General features: G+C 38.5%; 1 protein-coding gene across 3 annotated transcripts in view; it reads right to left on the reverse strand.

Moving 5' to 3' along the window:
• Positions 1–17,961, reverse strand: part of CDK6 (cyclin dependent kinase 6) — a 251,663-nt gene that overhangs the window by 12,694 nt on the left and 221,008 nt on the right. For all 3 annotated transcript variants that reach the window (XM_019443315.2, XM_019443314.2, XM_053897582.1), the window contains exon 6: positions 1,569–1,619. In XM_019443315.2, the coding sequence (XP_019298860.1) occupies positions 1,569–1,619 (51 nt within the window). The remainder of the gene's footprint in view (positions 1–1,568; positions 1,620–17,961) is intronic.

Raw genomic sequence — 17,961 nt, forward strand, 5'->3', positions numbered from 1 at the left:
GTGGTAGGAGGTGGCTTGGGGGGGGGGGGGGGAGGGGGAGAGGGAGGAAGAGGAGGAGTGGTAGTCTTGGCAGCTTCCCTGGACCTGGGAAGCCCCCAGGCAATAAAATCAGCAAATATTTTTTAGGTCTTAAGGCCACTGGGTTCTGATTCAGCAGTGGCAATAGCACCAATGGAAGCCTACTGAAGCTTTCTAGTCACTAAAAGACAAAACTCAGGTTCCAGTTTTATTCCAACTGTTTTAAGCAGTCCTGTTTGAGTAGACAGTGTTAAAATATAATTCTTTTCTTTAGGGATACTTTTCATCAGTTTTACAGATGGACTGAAAGTATCATAAAAATCTCTGGGATTCCTATAAAATATTATAGACCAATGATCAGGGTTATTTTTGGTTCTAGAATCCCCACTTTTTTCTTACTCCCCCCAATTCTTTTTTTTTTTTTAAGTTTATTTATTTATTTTTGAGAGAGAGAGAGACAGAGAGAGAGGCAGAGAGGGAAAGAGTGAATCGCAAGCAGGCTCTGTACTGTTAGAGCAGAGCCCGATACATGGCTTGAACTCAGAAACAGGGAGATCATGACCTGAGCCAAAATCAAGAGCCAGATGCTTAACTGACTGAGCCATCCAGGCGCCCTATTTCCGCCCCCCCCGATTCTGATGGGGCTTGGCACAAGCACATATCCCAAAAGGATGCCATGCTTCATGCTTTGTGAGAAGAAAAGCTCCCTCAGAACATTCTAGAAACATAAAAGCATACATACCCCCACATGCATAAACATGTAGACATGAATGGAACTCTGCAAATCATCAACAAGCCAAGTAACAGACAATTAGAACCAAAGAATGTTAAGCACAAGAAAGAATCCTAGAATTTACATCCAAAGTTTCATTACTCAGGTGAAGAAGTTAAGGAACAAAAGGTTAAACAATTAAGGATGAATTATAATAATAGCTACCATTTTTAAAGTATTCACTATGCACCAGGCACTGTGTAAGCACTTTATGAGGCATTTTAAATGACTTTCTCAACATTGCATAGTTATTTAGCAACAGATGTAGGGTTAGAATCTAGGATTCTCATTTCCTATTTTGGTGCTCCCAAGAAAAATGGGTTGTGTAGCATACCATCTTTTGCCCAGGAAAACAAAACAATGCAAAACCAATCTGGATAACAAAAGGATACTCAATGGGGACAGGAAGCCCAGTGGGCAAGAATGGGTTACCAGGCTACCAAGCGCCCCACCTCTGACAGTGGACATCTGAAACGGCCCAAGCACACAACACATCTGAAAAGAACTGGAGCTCAGCCAAATGGAGAAGGAGGATTAGCGAAAAGATCCACACGAACAACATACAAGCTGCCAGAACAGAGCCCGGATAGGCTACATGTCATGATGGGCTCTGCATAAAACAGCATGTCTGCCATGTCCCCACTCACCACACAAATAGTAACACTGTCTGAGGCAGCAGCTTGGGGAAGGAAGGACAAGAGATAAACATTTTAGATGAAAGGCACTGTAAATGTTTTAATGCTACAGATGCTGATGCAAAATTAGAGTTACTACTTACTCCAAGATTTTTCCAAGTTGATCAACGTCTGAACTTCCACGAAAAAGAGGCCTAGAAGAGTAAAGATACACATTAAACAGGATTTTCTCAAGTTACATTTCCATCATATTGGTCATTACCATGGTTTACGCGAAGTAAAATATTCCTTAAGGGTGAGGATGAGGTAAAGAAGTGAGACCTCTTTCCTTTGGCAAATGAAGGTTTTTCTTGCATTTCACTTCATGGTGAGGATCTCTCCTAAGTATCTGGTGGTACCTGACTCCCACGTTTTCTAACCATGGGTATCCTATTTGTACTCATTCCAAAAACAGTGCCACCAGCATATACATTCCTCAGTTTCAAAATCCTACTTAACTTAGTGAAAGGGTGGAACACATCACTGTCCTAGTCTGAACCGCGGGGTCTGTGGGCTTGGAAACTGCTCTTAGTCAGATTCTTTTCTGAGCACCCTTGCCCCACCTCTCTGCTATACAGTACTTCCTCAGGGCTTTCTGTTTCCATTTGTCCTGACGCTGCAGTGAGAAAACCCCTGGACCTATTTTTCTGATTTTCACCTTCCTTTCTCACATTATGGAAGCCAACCATCACTCCTGGCTTCAGAGGTGACTGTGAACACACAGGCCTCAGTGTCTACACTGAGAATTTAACTGGCAATTAAATGAGCTCACTTGGTGACATTTCTGGCATTTTCCCAAGTAGATCAATACCCCTCAAGGGCAAGTACTTCTCTGGTTTGCCCCTAATCTTTGGCCTAATGCTGTACCTGAACAGGTGCTCAGTTAATAAATATTTCATTTAATATATTCCTATGGTACACACATAAATGTTTCTTAACCCCCTGCTCAATGCCTCACAGGTATTTTTCAACAATGTGCTTTAAAAACTATTTTTAGCCTATTACCAGAGACCGTACTTTAAAAATGTTATATACAAGTTATAAATATAAGTATTATATATTATTTTATAAAGCCTTAAACCTTTTAAATATTTTTTAGGCATAAAAAGTAAACTTGTTATATAGATCATATATAGAGAATCCTGCAAAGTCCTAGCATTTCAGTGGCTAGAAGATATCTTAAAATCCCTCAACCATAGTTTCTATTCAGGTTCTTATTCTTTTTAATTTTTTTCAGGTTCTTATTCTTTAAAAGGGTTATTTGCAAATGCAGCCAAAAATAATTAATTTGTGGCAATGTTATGGGCTGAACTGTATCCCCTCCAAAATTCATGCTGAAGTCCAACCCCCAGTCAGAGGACTGACTGTATTTGGAAACAGGGTCTTTAAAGAGGTGATTAAGTTAAAATGAGGTCATTAGGGTGAGCCCTAATCCCATTTGACTAGTGTCCTTATAAAAAGAGGAAATTTGGACACACAGGGGCATCAGGGGCATGTGTGCACACAGAGGAATGATTATGTGAGGACCCAGCAGGAAGGCAAGCCAAGGAGAGAGGCCTCGGAAGAAGCCAAATCTGCTGACACCTTGATTTTGGACTTCTAGCCTCCAGAATGGTGAGAAAATAAATTTATGGTGTTTAAGCCTCGCAGCGTTTAGTATTTTGTTATGCCAGCCATAGCAAACTAAGATAGGCAACTCCCACATCACTAATGCAGCCAAGTTCGGAAAGAACCAGGGAGACGGCTTTTGAAAGCCATCCAGACAGGTCTTCAAAGAGCAAGTTTTAGAAAAGCCAAACAATGGAATCTTAACAGCTGTTATTTCCAGAACACTAATGTTGAATCTGACATAGTGCCATGTGCTCCCCAAACATCTCATTTAATTCTCACAAAAATTTCAGGACCAAGGTAGTTATTATTATTATCCCTATTTGCTGTTGAGCTAATAGGATTGGAGATGTTTCATGACTTACCTAAGGACAAATAACAAAATGCAGACTTAAAATTCAAAACAGGTCTGCCCTGCCCCAAAGCCTATCTGCTTCATTATTATATTATGATACATTTATTTTGTTTACTAATGTCCTCTGCACTCATAGACAGTACCTATCGCTGAGGCTGTGGGGTGAAACAGCACAGAGAATGTGTGAAGGGCACTTTATAGAGAATGTGGTGTCTCACAAGCAGGTGTCTGCGGGATTCTGTACCCATACTACTCTGCAACTGTCCAAGTGTCTTTAAATTCTTGCCGTTTTAACAAGGAACAAAGCAATCCACCAGACTGACTGAAGTTTTCTATGTTTTCCATAAACTTACTGTCTGATGGCCCTTCTAGATTTTTTAAATTAAAATTTTAATTTTAATTCTAGTATAGTTAACATACAGTGTTAGGCCCTTCTAGATTTTTACATTCTTCCCCCCAGTGTAGTCTTTTACAGCTGTTTTGCTCACATCTTAATTGGTACATTTTTTTTTTTTCCTTTCCAAAGCATAGAACTTGGGTTGCACAGAAACAACACTGCTCCTTCTTTTCACACTCATCTGTTTCCTTAATATTAAAGTATGAAATTACAAAACTAAGTGTAACCAGCATTACAAGGTTTGGACAAACACAAATGACCCCTCTTTGTTTAGCAGGTATCTCACATGGCTCGAGTGATGGACATGCCAGGTGAGTAGGCCCAGAGGGAACAGAGAGCATGCATTTAATCTGATGAGCTGGTCAGGCAGCTTTGTAAACATGCCAAGCCCCTCACCCTTCATGGAGAAGACTGGTATCCACAGAGGCAAGGGTGAAATTGTCTTTGAGAATCATGGAACCGTTTAAAATCAACTGGCCGTGGCTACTGGGAAATAAACAAAGCAGACTAACTTAAATGGATGTTGTTCCCAGGTAAAAGGAGAAGAGCACCTTTTTCCAGAGAGGGGTACCAAGACCCAAGCCTGAAGCTCAGGGGTAGCAGTGGCTTATGCCCTTACTGGTTTGGTTTTCAGCTCCCTTTTTTCTTTCTTGGCAATAGTTTAACATCTTTGTTAGCTCCCCTGTGCAGTCAAGCAAATGCTTGCTATATTTTATCTTACATTTGCTACATGTTTTAGCAGAGGGCTTTCAAGTCATATAGTCTACCACACTGTGAGAGCCTAAAGTTTTATCTCTATTGGCTGGACTTGGCCCACAAAATGAAATGTGCTTTACATCCTTGAGTTAGAACTGGCTCATTAGTTTGGCATCCTTTGATGAGTGCAACAAGCAGAAGGTCTTAATCATAACCACTTTTCTGTGACCTGCTATGGGGAATACTAGAAACTTGGAAGCAACAATTCAGTGTACAGCCCAAGATGACTTTTGCCACACAGGAAGACCTGGCATGTGACTCTGTAGTCTATTAATTTGGCTTTATAAGAGATATGGATTAGCTTGAGTTATACAGAACCACTAAATCCTGACTGCATGCAATAACTCCTATAAGATAGGTCTCTGGATGCAAAAACAAAGTCACAAGATGATCAAAAGGAGTCACATGAAGTGGGTAACAGACCTACTTAGTTGGTACTGGTACTGATACTCTTAGTTGACCAAAAGGTTGGTCATGAATGTGATCAAACTCTTAGAACCATCCATTCAGTTTTTGACTGAAAATTCTCAAGTTTGAGCTGGTTTTATGACAGAGGATGCTAAGTTTGTCAGGACCATGGGGAGTTAAGGTGGATTTAGAGGAAAGATGAAACCTTCCATCACGATGAATTCTTGGGGGTGCTATGGTAGAGTATGGAAATGGAAGAATAAGATCATCAAGGACATTATATGATACAATCTGTCTTTTTTTTTTTTAATTTTTTTTTAAACGTTTTATTTATTTTTGAGACAGGGAGAGACAGAGCATGAACAGGGGAGGGTCAGAGAGAGGGAGACACAGAATCTGAAACAGGCTCCAGGCTCTGAGCTGTCAGCACAGAGCTCGACGCAGGGCACGAACCCACGGACCGCGAGATCATGACCTGAGCCGAAGTCGGCCGCTTAACCGACTGAGCCACCCAGGCGCCCCGATACAATCTGTCTTTAAGGCTCCATGGTCATAAGTCTTGGCTGTATCAGGTCTCTGACCTGTGTGCATCAGGCCAGAAGGATTGTATTTTTACTGAGGTTACTTTGAATATTTCTTCCTTCCTCAGATAAGCTGAGTTAAATATCCTTCAATTCATATAATTTATGTCATATCTTAGGTGGACCATTATGGACATAATCTTTGACTATATTCTTTGGTTTAGTGGTGAGGGAGAGTTTAATTCTACTGCCTTGAATAATTTTTATAATTGTACGAATGATTCAGCTAAAACACACAAATACATGAGTCAAACTTGGCTAGTTCTTTATTACCATGACATAGGGCTGAGCTGGAAGGAAGGAAGTAGAGGGTTGAAGGACCAACATGGGGGAGAGTAAGACACAGAAGACTGAAACACAGATTGAGCTAGAGATGATCAGACAGAGACAATGTGAGGAGGTCCAAAATAACTCTGAACTCTGTTTCTGCCTAGTGCCTAAAAGTCTATCTCTTGTGGAAATCCTAGGGTATATTTATATAGGTCCTTCTTGAAAACTGAAGATGAAAGGGGAATATTCTATTATATATCATGAGACAAAGGCTCTTAAAAAGTCATTTTTTTTTTTTTTTGAGTCACTGTAGGGAGAGGATCCACTAAATTATCCCATAAGCCTCCCAGCTAACATACTTACTAATTCTTTTACACTAATTACTTAAAAGTAAAATTAACAGAAGAGATATTCTGCTGAAAGCAGTAAATCTGAAGTTTGGTGTTATATTTTTTAAAACATTTCTTTATATACACAGTTTTTGGAGGGGTTAACTAGTAAAATGGAAAGATTATGCCTATCAAGAACATTCCCAAATAAAAACTGTGCAATTGTTTTACTGGATTAATATATTAAAAAATCCCTTTATTATACAGGACTTACTTATTTATTTATTATACTGACCTTACTTAAGGCCAGTAACTTTTATGCACTTTACTATAACAAAAAACTCTGATTTATTAGTTGCTTCAGATCACTTCTCAGTAGTTTAAGCAAAGGTTTGGGTAGTGGCTTGCAAATATTATCTGTTAAAGACCTTTGTTGCATCTACATTTCATGAAACCATTTTTAATTTTATACATTTCTTTTCCCTTCACCTGGCCTATGATCTTCCCTTTTCCTCAGAAGATTTTCTCCACACTCACTTGCTAGGACTACTCACATTCTTTTGCATAAACCTCCTTCTGCCTCTCATGGCTCTCAACCTCTTTTTTATTTCAAATTCCCACCTAAACTACAGAAGACTGTACTGGAAGGCCTTACCATTTCAACCTTTGAGGCCAATTTATTTGACAAGATACATCATATTTGGGGGAAATATCTGAAACTGAGTATCACTATGTTTTGATGAAAGAGAATTTTAGGTTATTTCCAAGTATTTTCTTCAAATATCTTCCTTCACTGTTATACTTGGTAATAGTTAATGCTGATAAGATAAACTCTTTCTGAAAAAAAAAATTTTAATTTATACATATAAGCATTTTTTCTAACTAAAAGGATTGTTGCCAAATATAATGGCAGATTGCATTCGTTTCAAACCACAGCAAACTCAATTTTCTTCTCATATGAGCGTAGGCACTGTCATATTAAAACAAGAATGGTTCTTGGGGTCTTCTTTAGCAAGGATTTTTCCCAAAGTTTTTTTGAATTTGTGAGTTTCAGCCTTAATGCACACCACCTTCAGTCCCCCTCCCCTGACATGTTGATTTTTCAGGACTGGAGAAAGGGCATAGACTTTGATGATGGACTATCTTGGGTGTGAATCCCCACTCAGCCATTTCTGTCTGAATGACCCTAGGAAAGTCACTTAGCCTCTTTGAATCTTATTTGCTTTATCTGTAAAATGTCCAGTTTATAGCAGACCTATAAAATAAATGGCAACTAAACACACATACCTTCTCACACTCACACATGGTAGATAGTTCTCCTGCTCCTTGGCCACTATTATACACAGATGACAAAGTATTTCACATAGTGAACCAGAAAGGAAGAGGACATTTGTCACCACCTGGTGGATGCCCAAATCATATTAAAGCCTAGTAGTTCTTCTGCTAGGGTCATACACCCTTACAACTTTTACACCTTTATCATCAAGAAAAGAAAGAAAGAATGTCAAATTTTCAGATAAAGTTTGATTAATTTTGAATTGGCAATATAATTTCTTCCTCTGTATGTAGTTTTGGCAACACACTCACGCACCCTATCTTTTAACCATGAAGTGAATTTCCTTGGGTCAAATTACAAAGGGTACCACGTTTCAGATTACATGCTTTTTTAAACAAACAACTAAAAGAACATATAAATGTCATTCATAAGCTCAATAAACAGTGGAAAACATTTAGAAGTAGGGTATGTTTTCTAGCAGATGAGACGTGTATGCTGATAAGTCTGCTATAGAAAGGAAATGATTCACACATAAAGGAAGATGAAAAGCTTACGTTTGGTTACAATATGTTCATTGTACTAAAAAGATGAGGAAATCATGGATCACTCTATAGAACACCTCTGTAACCTGTATTTGACCTGCAGCTATGCTTTAACTGCTATCTTTCTTGATTAGTAGAGCAATTTTCCATGTTCATAAAATGACCTTTTGAAAAATATTTCCTACTATTTTATACTTGCTCCCATGTTCAGTTTTAGATAGAGCTATTATCTGTTCACTTAAAAATGTTATCACCTTTCAATTACCACCTATTCAAATAACCACCTTAAGCAGAAAACCAATTAATTGATTTACTTTGTAAACACTAATTGAGTGATCACTCACTAAGCACACAGGGCTGCATTAGGTGCTGGGAGAGAACCCTTCCCCCTAAAAATATATTAAATATAAATATTATATAATATATGGTCTTAATATATACTATACATATGCTTATATTACACATTTTGATATAAATACATTACAATATAAATGTATAATATTTACAAGATATATGTATTACACATCACCATAATGATCCTTGCCTTTCTGGGAGACAAGAGATACAAATGCAGGATCATGAATTAAAGATGTTTATCTCATTTTACTGGTGGGAGACAAAAGTTCAAGGCAATCATTTAATCTTTACTAGAATGTTGGGAGGTGGTCTGATTAACTGCCTTTTACAGATGAGAACTAAAGAAACTTATCCAAGGAAACTCTATTCAGTAAGTGGCTAAGTTGGTCTATCTGACTCCAATGAGCAGGAAACAGAAGCTGTGTTTTAGAAAGATTAATATGGCAGAGATTTACTGAGTCACTCAGAGGGGACAGAGACAGAACTAGAGGCACCAGTGGGGAGGTCAGTGTATGAAAGAGATGACAAGGACCTAAACTAGGTGGACAAGCAAATGGGAAAGGCCACAAAGACATTTAAGGGAAGGTGATCTGAATTTGGTAAAAAAAAAAAAAAAAAGGCTCAACAAGACTTGGGAGAAGCAGTGTGGTTTTAAGTTTCCAGTATTAGTAAAATCAAGCTTAATGAAAAAGGTGGGGAGAGGGTGGTGTGGGGAGAAGATTGGAAGGTAATTAATTTTAAATATGTTCCTTTACAATACAAAATAATGCATAAAACAATGCTTTGAAATCTGAGAATGAAAAACATGCAAATGATAGTTTAGCACACCTAGGTATATACCCGAGAATACTGGCAATGTATGTGCACACAAACACTGGAAATGTATGAATGCACACAGCAGCATTATTCATAACAGCCCCAAAGTAGAAACAACCCAAATGTTCACCAACCGACAATGGGATAACAGAATGTCAACAGAATGCCGTGGAGCCGTACAATGGAGTTTCATTCAGTCATAAAAAGGAATGAAGCACTACTACAACATGAATGACCCTTGAAAACATTATGCTAAGTAAAAGCACCCAGTCACAAAAGACCATGTTTATCATATGATTCCATTTATATAGAAGAGGCAAATCTAGAGAGTCAGAAAGTAGATTAATGGCTGTTTAAGTTTGGGGGGCTTGGGGGAAAATAAGGAGTGCCTGCTAATGGGTATACAGTTTCTTTCTGTATTGATAAAAATCTTCTAAAATTGGCTGTGGTGATGGTTGCCCAACTCTGTGGATATACTAAACTAAAACCCACTGAATTATACAATTTATATTGGTGAATGGTATGGTATGTGAATTTTATGTCAATAAAGCAGTTTTAAAAAATAGTTAAGAAACTGTATTTCCAAGCAAACATTACAGATTCAGAAGGACAGTAAAAAAACTGATTTAGGCCTAAATATATATATAAAAAGGCTTAAGTACATGGTATTAGAATACAATGACAAACATTTATTTTACCATATATTCGGTCAAGTACCCATTTGAAGACATGTGCTCTGGAAGTTCTGAATAACCTACTAATAAGAATCTGGATTTCCCCAAACATTTGATTTATCAGATTAGAACTAAATAATAAGACAAAAAAAGTCTTTGTACAAAAAGGGCTTACAGAACTACTATCTTTTGCTTTCCTCTGGATGGCAAGATTATGGGTGATTTGTTTTCTGCATTTTTCTAATATTCTTCACTGAGCATTTTATGAGCCCTAATAACTTTTTAAAATCAGAAGAAAAAACCCCCAACACTGTTACTTGCAATACAGTACTGAATGAATGCAATCTGCCCACCTCACTTCTGCATTCCCATGTCTTCTGCTAACCCACTTCTATTACTCGGTTACTTGTTGGTCTCCAGCCAAACTGGAAGCTCTCTGTGGACAGGGCCAACCCTTACTTGCTTCTGTATCCAGGGCACATAATTTACTGCTTACTCTGTCCATGACTGGCACTCATTTAATACACAGGAGTGGTTACTGTTCCCTGCACTGAGAAGGCCTTCTCTCCCTTCTTCCCATCAACGTCAGTTCTTCTCATCTCAAAATTCATGCCCTTGGTTCATCTCTGGGAAATTCAAGTGTGAGCATGTGTATTTGCACATATATATATATGAATAGATGTGTAGGCATTTAGAGCCAAAACCGATTTGATTTATATTGTTGTATCTGTTTATGCTTTAACTGGCTTGTGTTACTGTATTACTAGACGGTATCATCCTGCAACTAATGGGTATTTAAAAATGTGGGCTGGCTGACCATTGGTCTCCTACATCTCAAATGCCACCGAAATCACCCGAGAAGCAGCAAGAGGCATGCTGGATAGGAACTTTGCCCTCAGGTGCTTTACTTCATCAGGTAGGCAGGCCAGGGATGGGCTCTTTGGAAGACAAAGAAAGAGAAGGGATGAAAAGAAGTGTAGCAAAGGCCAAACAGAGTGAAGGATTAAAAAGGGTGTGGAGGGGAAAGAGGCTCTGGAAGGAAACCAGCCCAGAAAGGAAGGGCTGGTGGGAAAGAGCAAGTGAGAAAAAAAAAAAAAAAATAAATAAAATTAAAAGCCCAAGTAATACAAGGCAAGTACTAGGGCAAAAAGAAGAATCTGAGATGAAGTTCTGTCACTGAGACAGAGACAGATAGGAAAAAACCTCTACCAGGAAAGGGAGGTGCCCCTCACAGGAAAGGCCAGATGAACACAATTTAGAGAGTGTGCTGCCCTATCTGTCCATAGTAGGGGATTTGGAGTCTGGTCATTTCCTTACAAATAAATAGCTGAATTTACTTTTTTCCTTGTTACCAGATGTGAATAATTTATTTCTCCATAGAGGGCTCATATGTATGAGTAACTTCCTTAAGACACAGAGAGAGAGAGAGAGAGAGAGTACATGAGAGAGGCAGAGAGGAAAACCCCACCACTTTTCAATTCAAAATTGAGAATTAAAACTAAACCAGACTTCACCAAACCACTTGAGACTTCTGAAACATTACGAAACTTACAAATTAATACATTTACTGACTTAGTCAATTTTATATATGACTCAAGAAGCCTAAGTGGTCATGAAGATAAAAAAAGATCATTTCTAAGCACTTCAATAAGTATTAATTATCTATTGTTTGCCAGAAATAATCATTGCTTTTAAATACCTATTTAATTACAGAATTATCTTTCTGTTCTTCCAGCGCCAGCTTTTCTTGTCTCAGTCAACTTGAGATGCCGTAACAAAACACCACAGGCTGGTATTTCCCATAGTTCTGGAGGCTGTAAGTCCTAGACAAAGGTGTCTGGTGAGGACTCTCCCCAGTTCGTGGATGGCCACTTGCTTGCTGTGTACTCACTTGCAACAAGCTCCCTTGATTTCTCTTATAAGGGCACTAATGCCATTATGGGGGACCCACCCTCCTGACCTCATCTAACCCTGAATAATCCCAAAGGCCCTGTGTCCAAATAACATCAAAATTGGAGGTTAAGGCTTCAACATCTTAGTTTGGCGGTAGTGGTGGTAAGACACAAATGTTCAGTCCGTAACACTTCCTTCCTCATATTACTAAATACAATACCCTTCTGACTTTTAAAGTTAGAAAGCTGGACGCGTTCTTTTCCAATAGGAGCAACAAACATGATTTGTCTCATTCCATGTCTGGGATCCAAGTACTCATTTTACATACTTTCTGGTAAGTTTTCTTGCCAAATTACATGTTCATTACTCTCCCAGTGCCTCCCTTATCTCTTGCTCTCCATTCATACGGCTCAGGGGAGTTCTTAAGGCAGGGAAGAAATGGCCGTACGTTGAGCATTTTCTACCAGCTGGGTTCCTAGTTGCATTATTACATTTTTGTCCTCACTCTTGCCCTGTTGTCTGACCAAATACTATATAATACTGCATTTGAAAGAAAGTTTTAGCACAGGGAAAATAAATCTGAGTCAAACCTAAAAGGAGGTAACTCGCAAGGTGAAGCATTTATATCAGTATTACTAATTACCAGGAAACTGGAGACAGTCCAGAATGTGTGACCTGTGACGCCTATTAGAAGCACCTCGCGCCTCATGGGCAGTAAGCTTCACTAACAGCCAGACATCTTAGGTTCAGTGCCCTGGGGAAAGCGGTCTTCTGGTCTGTCATATAAACAAACCCAGGGCATGGATCTTTCTCCCATATGGAAACTGTAGCTGTAATACTCACTATATTTTATGTTGGGCTTGGTATTGAGAAACTTTAATGATAACGTTGTTGGAAGATCATTTGGGGCAAGGGTGATGGTGGTATGTGGAAACACAGAAAAATGATCAGAGATTACCAGGACATCTGGCTGAATCGGTGTCATAGATTAATTAGTCAGGCTTTTTATTATTAATTGGGCTAAATAATAAATAAATTAATTTATTATTAATTGGGCTATAATTAATAATTAATTATTAATTACCTTCACTCTGCAGAACTGTGAACTAGAGACCTTCTTCAACCAAACTTGAAACTCATTAGACCCCATCATAAAATCATCTGTCCACAGTCCTAGCCTTTCTTTATACTGTGCCTTCCTAGGAGAGAAAGAAAAGCTGTAATAGGGAGCTAGCCGGTTCATGAATGAGAACCTTAGCACCCATGCTTCTCAGTACTTGGCCATTTGGGTAGAGCACCCCAGGAACAGGGTGACCAACTTACCCACAATGGACCTAGTGTTAGCACTGAAAATCCTGTATCCCAAGAAGCTTTTCTGTTCCAGGCAAATGGGGTGGTTGGTTACACTATCCAGGAAACCCAGAACAAGAGGGTGTAGAAAAGGAAATTAAAAAAAGAGAGAGAGAAATCTACAAAAAATTTTTTTCATTGTTATTTCTGAGGGCTGTTTTGAAAAATCAGAGAAACATCTCTCAAAACAGTAAGAATGAAGGTGGCTCAGACAGGTTTCATTCTCTTTTTTTCCTAACAACTGACTGCTATTATGTGATAAGGGACTAGATTATTGGTAAGCTCCCTCCTCCTACCATAATTCAAGATGTTATTACTCTCTTCTAGCAAATGACCTCATAAAGCTATACATAGTTGATCCTTAAGCAACACAGGTTTGAACTGCATGGGCTCACTTGTATGAGGATTTTTTTTTTTTTAACAGTATTGTAATATTCTCTTATGATTTTCTTAGTCACATTTTCTTTTCCCCAGGTTTCTTGGAAGGATCCAGCATAGAATACATCTAACATATAAAATAAGTGTTTATGTTCTTGGTAAGGCTTCCAGTCAACAGTAGGCTATTAATAGTTAAGTCTGAGGGGAGCCAAAAGTTATATACCTATTTTCAACTGTGCTGGGGAGGGGTTTGGTGCCTTTAACTGTAGCAAATACAGTTGTTGTTTAAGGGTCAACTGTGTATCTTGCCTAAGGAAAGAGCACTGCCAGCGGCTTTGTCTACAGTATGGTGACCCAGTCTGAGGGAAGTGCAGGATCTAAAGAGGTGACCACCAATACAGACTGGGGTGGAGTTACTCATCTAAGATGACAAGAAGTATTCATCTTGTTCAACCTCATCGACTGGTAGCAATAGGCTGTGAGCTGGGCTGAGAATAATTCTGAAGTACTGCCTAGGTATAGCAGGAGAGAGGGCGGAGACTAATCAGGAACACATATGGAAAATAAACTAGCCATGGCAATCAAGGTGACCCAGGCGAATCAAATTTTTTCTCTCTGATAAACTGACATCAAAGCAATACACAAGGAATAAAAGTTAGCAAATGTAAAAGTTAGCCTGTCTAATAATGACATACTCCAAGAGCAAATATTACACATATTAAGGTAACAAAAATGTGGCTTTCAAATCCACTTCTTAAATTTATTCTAGGAATCCATCAGACTTTGTCTTTGACACAATATTTTCACCAAAGAGAGTCTTACAAGCTCTGTTGTGGGTCTTTTAGTAGGCAGTTCTGACCTCCTTTATGCTCACTTACACATGCTTTCTCTTGCAAACACTGTAATATTGACATCAACCATCTGTCAGCTAAATGACATAATCCAGGGATGAAGGTTTTTAATGTTGATTTTGGGGGAAAATAATCATTAGAAATTTTCTCAAATAGAAGTGTCTGTTGGTTGAAGTGGCTTATTAAAAAAAAAAAAAAAAAGCTCTGCTCAAAAGAGAACCAAAAGTATCACTCGGAGAGTATTACAAATGATCCAAAAATATCCTTAAGTTGGATTCAATCTTTGGTTAAAAATACTCCAAACAGTGGAAGACTGATTTTCTCATTTTTTCCTTAAAAAAAAAAATCTGCTTAGCATACAAATATGGGTGCTGGCCCTTAAACGTTAGTGATGTCTACATATGACACTAAGATTGAAAAATTAGTGCAGTGATCAGTCAGCAAAAGTTAGCATTTATTCTCTCTGGATAAAATTTTATTGACTCAAGAGCCACCTTAATTTTTTAAAAAGCTTATTTAGGGGCACCTGGGTGGTTCAGTTGGTTGAGTGTTTGCCTCTTGATTTCAGCTCAGGTCATGATATCACAGTTTCGTGAGTTCGAGTGTTGAGTTGGGGTCTGTGCTGAAATGCGGAGCCTGCTTGAAATTCTCCCCCTCTCTCTCTGCCCCTCCCCTCCTTGCACTCTGTCTCTCTCTCAAAATAAATAAATAAACTTAAAAAAATAAAAGGCTTATATATTGTGTATATATATATATATATATGTATGTATGTACACACACACACACACACACACACACACACACACACATGTTTATTTATTTACTTTTGAGTGAGAGACAGAGCCCAAGCAGGGGATGGGCAGAGAGAGGGAGACACAGAATCCAAAGCAAGCTGTCAGCACAGAGCCTGATGCAGGGCTCGAACTCAGGAACCATGAGATCATAACCTGAGCCAGTCAGACGCCTAACCGACTGAGCCACCCAGGTGTCCCTATTGCATTTATATTTTTAACGATGGGTGGGTACTTTAAAATATATAACCAATATGGGGTGCTTGGGTGGCTCAGTCAGTTAAGCATCTGACTCTTGATCTCAGCTCATGTCTTGATCTCAGTGTTCTGAGTTCAAGCCCTGCCTTGGGTTCCCCACTGGGCAAGGAGCCTACTTAAAACAAAATAACAAGTTATTTTGCTGATTATAAAATATATATGCACTGAAGAAAATTTGGAAAATAGAGAAAAGTATGTGGAAGAAAAAAAATCACACAGCATCACTTCAATTATTTTTCTCTTTTTATATACAAATGGATAAGATGGTATCTCTAAAGATGTCTTCCCTTTCAAATAAACTAAGGATGGTACCATGCCCCACAGCAGAATCTGAATCCCAGCTCTGTAGTCCTTGGTTTGAACAAGAACAAAGAGACAAGACAGTGGTTAGCAGTCATAACAAAGCTGTGAATGAATACAACTCAAGTCTCTATAAAGAGAAGAATCAAGGACATATTTAAGAAAAAAATATTTTGCACACATATTTCTACCTATCCTTTTAGATAGAGTTTATATCTTATGACAAGGAGCAGCAGTCATCTTATTCTTTTTTCCTTTCTGAATGCTACAGACAACTGGTATCCTGTATGAATATAATATTCCTATCCAGTACATTTTGGGTAGAATCCAATAATGTGTGATAACTCAACAATTTAGCACAGGAAGCAAAGCCCACAACATTCCTTAGAAATTTCACAGACTATCTAGACAGAACAGACCCATTTGAATGGGATTTTTTCAGTGATATTTGAGGAATGTAATTTTTCAGGGTGTACACACTGGGTTTGTGACGGATGCAAATTCAGATATGAAAAAAAACACAATTAAATGATTCAGACTCTTGCATTGTGCTTCCACAGACCTTATTTCTGCACGGGTCAAACAAAGGAAAGTTGATGTTTGACAACTGTGGATGACTCATCAGAGGAAGTTCTTACCATATGGATGTGCTTGTTGAAATAAAGCTGGTTAACAAAGCCAGGCTTTTTTCTCCCTGTGGGCCACTGAGGGTTTCATTTTAGGAAATGGAAGTGTCAATGTGGACAAACTGTCCTCAAGTATTTATAGCATAATGTGTAGTTTCCTTAAACTGCCTTTGAACAAAGAATATGTGAATGAAAAATAAGATCTAAATTTCTCTCATTCTCTTGTGTCATCTGAACTGTACTGTTTACAAAACCTGTTTATTAGCATTGTGACATGGGCATAATGTGATAGGAAAATGGTATAGCTACACTGAGGTATGCTATTGGTTTAAGAGTTCTTTATTCATGAAGTCTATTATGCCTTTGTCATACTCATTGCAAACATTTTTTCCAAGATTACCGTATGCTTTTTGAGGTATTTTTATTTCTTGATGAACTAAAGTTTTCAATTTTTATACAGTCAAATATTTTTGTGACTTAAAAAAAAAAGTTTATTTATTTATTTTTGAGAGAGAGCAAGCAGGGGAGGGGGCAGAGAGAAAATCCCAAGCAAACTCCGTACTTCTCAGTCCAGAGTGATGCAGGGCTCAATCTCAGATGCTTAACCAACTGAGCCACCCAGGCGTCTGTTTCTTTGTGACTTTTTAATGCTTTGAAAGTCTACTCCATTCTTAGGTTGTAAGTATTTCCTGTAGTTTCTTTATCCTTTTATGGTTTCATTTCTAATACTTAAATAAACTATTATTTGCTCCACGCTAAGTAATTAGATTATCATTCCCCACCCACCCTCCCTAACAAGTTGACTAGTTACCCTATCTTACTTGTTGAACAAGCCAGTCTGTCCTCCAGAATTTGTGAATTTGATAAGTCACATCACTTCCTAAACTGGGGTCTCTATTCAGTTCTATAAATGTCTATCATTTCTTCTGCTGGTACTAAATTGTTTTCATTATTGTAGCTGCATAATGCATTTTAGTGGTTCGCGGTGGAGAGTTTCCCTTCGTGTGTGTGTGTGTGTGTGTGTGTGTGTGTGTGTATTAATTAATTCTTGGCTATTTTCACGAGTTTAACTCTTCAGATGCATTTTAGAAAATCCCCCTGGGATTCTGATTGAAGTTGCATAAACCCATGAGTTAATTTCAATATTCAATCTTCTTATTCAGGAAGATGTAGCATCTTTCTAACATTTAACTGTTCTCTACATCTATGTAGGCATTTTAGATCTCTCGATCAAGTTTATAGTTTTCTGGATATAGGTCCCACACATTTGTTCACATGAGTCTACATTAAAAAATTTTTTTTTAATGTTTATTCATTTTTGAAAGACAGAGAGAGAGCACAAGCAGGGGTGGGGCAGAGAGAGAGGGGGACACAGAATCTGAAGCAGGCTCCAGGCTCTGAGCTGTCAGCACAGAGCCCGACGTGGGTCTCAAACTCACGAACCGCAAGATCATGACCTGAGCCGAAGTTGGACGCTCAACCGACTGAGCCACCCAGGCGCCCCTGAGTCTACATTTTTAATTTTTACTGGGAATGAAATGGAGCTACTACCAACTCTGAAGACATGTCACTCTGTGGTCTGAGGTCATAATCCTGACTGTTCTTGAGTCATGGGTTATCTTAGATTTGAAGAGTGGAGGAAGAAGGAAAAGAGGGAGATGTTGGGGGGAATGGTTTATAT

Source organism: Panthera pardus, unplaced genomic scaffold (assembly GCF_024362965.1).
Source record: "Panthera pardus isolate Hobbes unplaced genomic scaffold, ASM2436296v1 HiC_scaffold_8, whole genome shotgun sequence".
Taxonomy (NCBI): domain Eukaryota; kingdom Metazoa; phylum Chordata; class Mammalia; order Carnivora; family Felidae; genus Panthera; species Panthera pardus.